The 10035-nt window shown below is 35.3% G+C and overlaps 1 protein-coding gene across 2 annotated transcripts; it reads left to right on the forward strand.

Annotated features, from left to right (window-relative positions):
* The first annotated feature begins 26 nt into the window (after nt 1-26).
* On the forward strand, nt 27-7325 carry LOC102436663 (kynurenine/alpha-aminoadipate aminotransferase, mitochondrial-like). 2 transcript variants are annotated; one of them, XM_006108791.3, is made up of 6 exons: nt 27-309; nt 1123-1219; nt 2636-2697; nt 2949-3013; nt 4675-4781; nt 7286-7325. In XM_006108791.3, exons 1-6 carry the CDS (start codon nt 251-253, stop codon nt 7310-7312), a joined length of 417 nt encoding a protein of 138 aa, XP_006108853.2. In that variant the 5' UTR covers nt 27-250; the 3' UTR covers nt 7313-7325. The 2 variants fall into 2 exon arrangements, 1 of the variants encoding a protein (XP_006108853.2); XR_002827744.1 differs by lacking the exon at nt 7286-7325 and having other exon boundaries at nt 2216-2697; nt 4675-5215.
* Nucleotides 7326-10035: the final 2710 nt, after the last annotated feature.

A 10035-nucleotide genomic window follows, 5' to 3' on the forward strand; every position in this document is an offset into this window, starting at 1 on the left:
CCCTTGTGTGCATTTTTGGCAGAAAAGTCATGAAGACAGGCAGATACTAATAAAAGAACACGCATCTGTTTTTATTCCATTTGAAAGGGTTTGGATAAAGGTAATGGAAATGATGGTTGTGCTACTGTTATTTGAATCCATGTCCTTTCTAGTCTCTACATGAAGGAATTACATAGTCACTAACAGAGTTCTCAGACCAACAGTGTTTATCTTTTTCCACATCAAGCCCTGGGTACCAACGTTTCTTTCCATGGACATTGACGGGCGTGTCATCAGAGCGGACTCTTTCTCCAAAGTTCTGTCCTCTGGGTAAGGCACTGTGTCTCTAACTTCAGGCTGGATCTAACCGAGATAGAAACTGTGCCTCAGTAGCTTTCTGTCCAAGCAATTCTCATTTAAGATGCCTGTATTCTACTTGCCTTAAAACACCAGTTAAATTATTAATATGAATATAGGCCTTTTCTCTCTTTGTGTCCATCTCCATCGTCAAAGGAACCTGGCATTCATCGAAAGTTGTAGAGCAGTGATTCCCAAAGTGGGCGCTACCGCCCCCTGGTGGGCGCTGCAGCGATCCAGGGGGGCGGTGATGGCCACAGGTGCATTTGTTTTAACTTTTTTTGTATTACCTTTCTATTTTGAGTTCAATAAATAGTTTCATAATTTCAAACTTCAATATTTCTAATTTACACCTTTCTTTACTATATTTTATGAAAAAGGTAGAAACATTAATACATATATCTTTCTGTTTAATTGCTATTAAAATTTTAAAAAAATTAATTTCCAGGGGGCGCTGAGTAATATTTTTTCTGGAAAGGGGGCGGTAGGCCAAATAAGTTTGGGAACCACTGTTGTAGAGGAACTGGTCAGGTTTGGAGTTTCATATATGAAGGAGCACATTTAGAAATGCTTAGTCAGACTTGCATTATGTTTTAAATGTACACTTGAATTTTATGTAAGTAGTAGTTGATTTTATCAGGATGCTTTCATTGTCTAGACTCTAGGTTCATTTGATCCCAGGCCACAGCTCTCTTCCTAATGAAATCAGGAAAATGACATGGATTCATTGTTAATACAGTAGTATTGTACCTTTTCTCACTCTCTTTTTTTTGTGTGTGTGTGCAGGTTGAGAATAGGGTTTATAACAGGACCAAAACCCTTGATAGAGAGAGTTGTTTTGCACACACAAGTCTCAACATTGCACCCCAGTACTTTTACACAGGTAAGGACAATTTAGAAGTAGAAAAAAAATTGTAATTAGATAAGAATAGAAAATAGCTCTTGACAAGTAAGATTGAGTTAAGGTGCCAGGTAGGGAAAACACGGATATTGAATCTCTAGTTCCAGTATGTAGTGAGTCAGCAAACCTGGCACTGCAGGCGTTTACTCTTATAGACAAACTAGAGGCCTGATGCACAAAATTTGTGCAAGAGTAGGCCTTCCTTCCCCTGGCTGCTGGCACTGGCTTCCCTCCAGCTGCCAGCAGGCACCCAGGACCCAGGCTTCCCTCGCAGCCCCGGCTTTGTCCAGAAGGACGTCCGGTCTAATTAGCACATTATGCTTTTATTATTATAGATGAGAATCAAATTAATCTGGTGTTATTTTGTGGCATAGACTAAACTCCATGAGAGTTGGCTATCTTATTCCTCTGCTGTCCCTCGCATCCAGCCCAGGAACTCCATAAAAACTGTTGAACTTCACATAACGGAAATGGGCTTGATGCAGTAATATAGTTTGGGCTTCTTTGTCTTAAAGTTTGTAATGAGAACAAGAATTGCAAACCTGAATAGTGATTCATTGCCTTCACTGCACATATGCTAACCTGTCCTAAAGACACTGGTTGGTATATACTTTAATTTTAAAAAAGTTAATTTTAGAGAATGTGTAAATTTCATCACAAGCTTTGAGAAATTATTGGCTCTATCCCTAATGCAACCATAGAATTAGATGTTAAGGATAGAATTGCTACCTAACAACATAGAAGAATTTATGTAGAATAGGATGTTTGTTTGCTATTTTACATTCCATAATGTACTTTATCATGTTTGGGAACTTTCTCTCTCTCTCTCTCTCTCTCTCTCTCTCTCTCTCGGTATCTGTTACTAACAAAACTTCATTATCCATTCATGACATTTAGAACTTCCATTTTAGATATAAAATCTCCAAATATATTATGTAATTTTATATATTACAACTACTATGTGTTTTTTATATTTAGAGAGGAAGTGCAGTGTGGTAATTAATGGCATGGATCTGCAGCTGGGCCCTCTGACTCGAATCCAGGCTCTGTGATGAGCTGTGTGACCTCAGGAAAGTTAACAACCCTTGTGCCTCATTTTCTCATCAGTAAAATAGAAATAATAGCCTGCCTAATAAGGTCATTACAAGGTTAAATTAGCTAAACTATTTTAATGCATTACAATAGTTTCTGGCACAGCAAGTACTCTATAAATATTTGTCACTTTATTAGCATTGTCTTTGTTATTAACATTTATTCTAAATCACTGACCGACTAAAGCTTGGTTGGGTCAGCTTGTTCTGTTTTCTTATGATGGTTTACGTAGACTCAAGAGTGACTGGCAGAAAACACATGGTAGAGGATGAAGCATGACACCTGTTATTGTCTCACCTCTTTCAGCTCGTGGTATCACAGCTTCTTCACCAGTGGGGACAGGAGGGCTTCCTGGCTCACATAGAGAGGTATGGCATTTCAGGCCCCATTTTTCACATAGAAATGGACTCTGCCTTGTAATTTTTTATTCTTAATTATTCCACAATAAAGGAAAAAACATAGTGGTAAAAAGCTTACCACCAGACAAGTCAAATAAACATGCTCTATTTCCTTATATGGCATTCACTTTCATCAAGATAGAAAATGGATTCTCATAGAGCCTCTTAGTTTCCGCAGTCATTGTACTAAACACATCTCTTTCACTGTTTTCTTCATCTAGGGTTATTGATTACTATAGGAAGCAGAAGGATGCATTACTGAAAGCTGCAGACAAGTGGTTAAGTGGTGAGTAGAACATATACCCCTGTCCTTCGATAAATAGCAGTACCTAAGTAAGTGGGTGATAAACACTGCATAGTATTGTTAATAATCCCGGGGAAAAGAAACAAGAGTCCAGGAGTATTCTTGTCAAGAAAATATTACCCTATAAATAATCTCAGAAGTAACAGTCTGCAAACCCTGACCCATTTCTACCTAGCTGCTGTGAAGAATTTGTCCCTTAAAAAAAAAAAGACCAATCAGTCTAATAATCAACCAGCAATAAGTTAGTTCAAGCTAAATAACATCTATACTCAAAAATTTTTAGAGTTATTTCAAAATTTTCCTCTAAGTAGAAGAGGAATTGTGAAACAAACAACATACTCTTTTTCTAGCTGGATTATCTAAAGACAAAAGGCTAATAAAGCCTACAGAGGATTTCTCATTACAAATGACTTGCCTTTTAATCACTAACCTCATTTATCTGTCTAATACTCTCTATTGCTAACTTAATTGCAGGGTGGGTTTAATTTTCTATTAAAAATAAGAAAGTAAAATGAATTACATGGCTTTAATTATATCATGAAAAATACCTCTGGTATGAATAACAGTAAGCAAAATATATCAATTTCTTAATACTGTCATAGCTTATTTCCTATGAAGTATTGATAAAAATATAATTATTTTTTTGATAAAGAGTACTATTCTACCATTTTTTACAGTGGAGCTGAAGAAAAGGTTTTAATCAACAGCAACAAAAAGATAATTAAAGTCAAAATAATTATCCTTCCTTCTTGTTTCTCTATCCTCATACTCAATGAAACATAAAGCCTACAAATGCAACTGGAATTCCTGATTTTAAGTACTTCTTTTCATAATTAGTTACATTCTGATAAAAACTTTAATCAATGGGACTTCTAAACTATTACATAAATGATAGCATTGATTGAAACACTGGAAGAATCTAGAAAGAGTTGAAGAATCTTCTTCTAAAATTGAAAGAGTCATATTTGGCTCAGTTATGGGTCTAACTAAAGGAAGTAGACATAGACACTAGACTTCTTGTGCCACCCTAAATAGGCACACACGAGTCTCCCTCCCTGCCTTCACCCCCTTTCTCATTCACTTTTTATTTTATTTTATTGAGAGAGCGAGAGAGAGCGAGAGACATCAATTTGTCTCCTTTTACTTATGCACTCACTGGCTGAGTATTGGTTGTGCCCTGACCGGGGCTCAAACCTGCAACCCGGGAGCATCTGGACAACGCTCTAACCTGACCAGGGCTTACTCACTTTTTTTAAAAAATAAAACTCATGCCGACTCATGCCGAAACCGGTTTGGCTCAGTGGATAGAGCGTCGGCTTGAGGACTGAAAGGTCCCAGGTTCGATTCCGGTCAAGGGCATGCGGGCACATCCCCAGTAGGAGATGTGCAGGAGGCAGCTGATCGATGTTTCTAGCTCTCTATCTCTCTCCCTTCCTCTCTGTAAAAAATCAATAAAATATATTTAAAAAAAAATAAAACTCAGACCATCAATTTTCAGGACTCATAAAACTATATATTTTTAAATGCTATCACTGAAGGAACTTTTATGGAAATACTAGTTTATAGTCATTGCAATTATGTCATTAAATGATATGTGATATCAAATATAGCTTCAGCAGATATTTATTCCCTTCTATTTGTAGGTTTGGCAGAGTGGCATGCTCCTACTGCTGGGATGTTTGTATGGATTAAAATTAAGGGCATTTCTGATGCAAAAAAACTGATTGAAGAAAAAGCCATTAAGAAAGAGGTAAAAAGGCAGAAATAGTTATACTGTTACTTTAATGTAATTTCTTACTTAAATAAAAATGGAGAGAGATGTTTATCATTGCCTACCACCCCAACTCATCATGTTTTAATATCAGATATGTTATCTCATTATTAAAATCATAATAGATTGTTGGGTTACATAATTATTATTCTGGTCTAAATTAATGGAAATATAGTCATTGATCTCAGCTGCTGATTGGTTTCATGGCTAAGAGCACAGTCCCTGGAGCCACACTCCTTAGGTTTGAATCCCATTTTCACCCTTTACTGGATGTGTGGCTTTGGGTAAGTTACCCTCCCTGCGTTTCAGTAATAATGAGACTTTCTCCCTCATAATGTTGTTATGATAATTTAGTAAATATATATAAAGCACATAGACTAGTAAATACTCAATAGGTATTAGCCTTTAGTATTTAAAATAGAGCCCTTCCCCCCCCCCACAAATTATGAAAGTAAACCATATTCATGGTAGCAAACTTAGAAAAATATAATGAAAATTTTTTAAATAGCTCAATTTCACCACCCAGATTTTAAGACCATTTGTGGTGTATTTATTTGAAGAGCCTGTATATAGCTGATATTTTGGCTACACAATTATTTTACATGGTTAAAATTACCCAGAAAAGTTTCTATCCTGCTGTTTTTACTTCAAATTAGCCCATGATGATTTCTTCCATGTTTTTTTATTCTCCCTTTGTACTTAAATCATAAGTCTATTTAGATTTCATTCAGGGGCATTGAGTAATCTCAGAAATCCAAGTATTTTTCTGTATAGCTTTCCAATTTACCAAAGAAATTATCCTTTCTCCATTAATTAATTCTCTTACCATGTTTATCAGTCTTTTGTAAACACTAAGATCTATTTCTAGTATCATTTTATAGTATCAATTTTTGCCATGAAGCAATAGAATAAATGATACAAAAGAATAGATTGTGTTGATGGTGGCAAGTGCCCTGCTAGTACCTATGAGATGAAGCAGTCTATAGGTTAGACCTAGCAACTGGTTGGATTTCTGGGCTAGCCCCACTCCTTGGGAAACTCATTCATCCTCTCTAACCATCTTACTGGAGGGAAAGACTCATGCTTTATGCATTGTTCTAATCCTAGCAACAACACACAGTAGGTACTTACTAAATATGTAACTGGTTTATTTCAAAGAAATATATTTTAGTAAAACAAATCAATTTTATATTTTCTTTGGTTTTCTATCAATGCCATTATCTTTAAGAACATTTGATAAGTGGCTATTTGTATGTATCTCTGAGCTACATGCTAAGGATATAGACTTCATATTTTATTGCACTTTTTTTTCAGTCCTCTTCATTTATTCCAGATATCCTGTTGCCTGTACCTTTACTTTTTCTAAATAATCTCCAATTTTATCACCACTGCCTTAGCTCAGACTTTGGTCATCTTGCAGAGAGATTTTTTTCCACTCCCTCCTTCTCGTACAGCAATTTGTTTCTAGCACATCCCAAAACTTTTCGGCTAAATTGGGAAAAATGATTTTCATTTTATTGTTACTAAGAACACAAAAACCTATCTTCTGCCTTGAAATCTCTTCCCCAGAGTGCCCCAAATCATTCCATTCCCTACTCCTCTTACCTTAGCAGACAGTGCCCAGATTTGTACCATGTAACAACAAGCAGTTACTAATACTTTTGAATGTCATGATTGTACTACATTAACAATCTCAAAGATTTAACATAATTGACGTTTATTTCTGACTCACATAAAACTTTCAAGTAACTGATCTTTAGGCAACTGTACTCCAAGCAGTGATTCGGAGACCCTGGCTCCTTCCATCTCCTTGCTCTCCAGTCTTCAGCACAGAGAGTCCACATGGCTACAAAATGGAAAGAGCATGGTGGATCACACAGGGGAAGAATTTTATGGATCAGGCCTAGAAGTAGCACACATCACTTCACATCCATTGACTAGGATTCAATCATGTGTCCACATATAATTGGAAAGAGGCTGGGGAATAGAATAGAATAGATTTGTTGCCCAGGGGCAGAGGAAATGTGCTTTGCCACAGTGAGCTATCTGCCACAGTGGTCCTCAAGCATCACAGTGGTTTTCACCACTGCATCTTGACACACTTACTCAACATTGTTATTCCTTTGCTTTATATATTAAATTTTTTTTACCTTCTTTCAGTTCTTTTCTTCCCATCTCTGGGCCTTTACACTCTGTATCATCTCCCTAAAATATTCTTCCCCTACTTTTTGCTTGGCCAACACCTTTCAGATTCCAGCTTAAAAGTCACTTCCAAATTTGATAACTTAAAAATGGATCTCATTGTTTGAACTTGGTTTTCTAGTTAGATTAAACATTTACTCATGGTTGTTACTGTTTCTATTTCTTTTGTAAGCTGCCCTTTGCCTATAAAAGCTAGAATTCTGATGTTTTTCTTCTGTTTGTATGCATTCTTTTTTTTTTTTTAATCCTCAACCGAGGATATTTTTTCCATTGATTTTCAGACAGAGTGGAGGGAAGGGAAGAAGTGAGGGAGAGAGAGAAACATCGACATGAAAGAGACACATTAATTGGTTGCCTCCCTCATGCACCCTGACCAGGGCCACGGATCCAGCCTGAAACTGAGGTATGATGTGCCCTTGACTGGGAATAGAACCCATGACCCTTTGGTCCACAGGCCAACACTCTAAATACTGAGCCAAACTGGCCAGGGCTCTGTGCATTCTTTCTTTTCTTTTTCTTTTTCTTTTTCTTTTTTTTTTTTTTTTTTGTCTAAAGTTTTATATATGTATTAGTTGAAAAGTCATGAACTACCATAAAAAGACACATTTACTTTGTTGCTAGACTTCTATAGACAAATGAAGATACTGACTTTAATTTTTTTGTTTTCAAGAATAGTTTTCAGACCTACTAAACAGTGTTCATTGATCACCAATATATTATGAAGAAAATATCTTCCCTTCCTTCATAGAATTAAAATGAGCCCAAAGGGCAATTGAGGCCAGTCTCCCTCACTGAGGAAAAAAAATATCAACAAGTCAAAGGGAATAATACTCTCAAATTAATCACAAAGTCTAGCTTTAACCAAAATAATAAGAAGCAAAGAAACAGGTTCCTTAAAACTGTATGTCTGAGAATCCAAGCAGAAGACCCATAAATTGAATGGTGCCATTAACCTTAAAATGAGTTGGTACCTATCTTTGCAGATGGATTGATTATTTATTTGCTTCCTCATGTCATTAAATATGCTTTTCATAAGTTTTATTTTTTTGTTTTGTTTCATTTTCACCCAAGGATATGTTTTTATTGATTTTTAGAGAGAGAAGAGGGAGAGATAAAGAGAAACATTGATGTGAGAAAAACATCAATTGGCTGCCTCTGTAGGTGCCCCAACCAGGGATCAAACACACAACTTAGGTATGTGCCCTGACCGAGAATCGAACCCACATTTACAGGGTGATGCTCCAACTAATTGAGCCACTCAGCAAGGGCTTATATATTTTTTTTATATAATAGATTTGGGCAATTTCAACTACATATAATGTATATGCAGGTGAGAGATTACATAAAAAAATAAAATAATATGTGGTGTAGAGAAAATCGAAAGGGGTGACCTTGAGGGCCACACGAACAACAAAATAAAAATCCTGGGAATCTGATATGCTTATATGTACATATATTATGACACTGACAGCATCCGACCATGATAAAACTGATGTTACTAGTAAACTTGGTTTTCATTGCCTTATCTCACCCTCAGATGGATATTCTTTGTTTGAATTTTTAACATTCTGACAAACTTTTCCTAAATAGTACCCTACTTTCATTAATTCTTATCTATTTTCTATTTTAGGCCTTCCAGAGATTAGCTGAACTTATAAAAGAATCTTTGTGAAGACATCAAACTCTTCATAGTACTCATGGACTTTCTAAATAAATTACTTCAATGTTTTAGCAGCAAGAAATGATCATTAAGACTTACAGATTGTGTTTCATCAAACATGTCATATCTGTAGTCATTAACTAGACAACTTTTAAAGTGCCCTTAAATCCACCATATTGCCAAAATATATTTATAATCCATGTATACCTTTTGATAAATTTTCAACTTGAAAAAAATTATTTTTATCATGAATTTTATTGTTAAGAACTTTGTAACTGCTTTATAATTTCCCTTAAAATTTCTTTGAAACTAACATTTGCAGTAAATTATTTTGAAAATGTAAAAATATAAGTCCAAAATGGTATGTAATGTAAACTTTTTCTATGTTTTAGGAAAATATAATAAAATCTTGTTGCAAAAATTGTTAGAATTTGACCATTATAAATGATTTCAGTAAGAATACCACAGATATTGTTATGCCATAAAAATCCCTTTAAAATAAAATTCTGAAACTAAACATACCTAAAGGCATCAGACTTATTAATTCCAAGTAAGGAGGATAAATCAGGACTTAGAAAAATGTACTACATTGCTTTTTCATAATACTGCTAGTTATGTAATTTGAATCTATTACAACCCCTTGAGGTATTTACGACATGTTAATTTGATTATTTTCTTTCTCACCTTTTAAAAGGTTTATTTTTTCCCATCAGATTACTAAAGTAATATACGCTTATTTAAAAATTTCAAAACAAGCCAGGAAATGTAAGGAATAAAGGAAAAGCAGCCACTTATTTTCTCACCCCCCAAAGACAATTGCTGTCAGCATTTATCATTGGTCCTTTTGGATATTTTTTATACATATTCATGTAACATATAAAAGAATAGAATCTTGTTATGGTAGTGTATCATAAATACCCTGTATTTTTTAATGCTGTGTAACAAATTATCACATTGTTTCAAGATCCAGTAATTGTAAAGTTATAAGTTTCTTAAGGAATTAGGAAATTTATGTCATCCTTTGTGTGTATAAACTTCAGTATTATAATTTTTTTTTCCTGGCATCCAGTTAAGATGTTACATCTTCCTACAGTTAAAGCTCTTGAGCAAAAATCTCACCTCAGAGCTCAAATCAGCTGGCTCAAATCCCTTTTTCTAAGACAACCAATGGTAGTTATTTAGAATATTGTATAGACGCAGAGGCCGATGGAGGATTGAGATGGAGAACCTAAGAAGAAAGTGTAACTTAGAGAGTTAATAAAAGTAAAACTAGCCTTCCAGCCCTGACTGGTTTGGCTCAGTGGATAGAGCGTCAGCCTGCAGACTCAAGGGTCCCAGGTTCGATTCCGGTCAAGGGCATGTACCTTGATT

This window comes from Myotis lucifugus, unplaced genomic scaffold (assembly GCF_000147115.1).
Source record: "Myotis lucifugus unplaced genomic scaffold, Myoluc2.0 scaffold_3587, whole genome shotgun sequence".
Classification (NCBI taxonomy): domain Eukaryota; kingdom Metazoa; phylum Chordata; class Mammalia; order Chiroptera; family Vespertilionidae; genus Myotis; species Myotis lucifugus.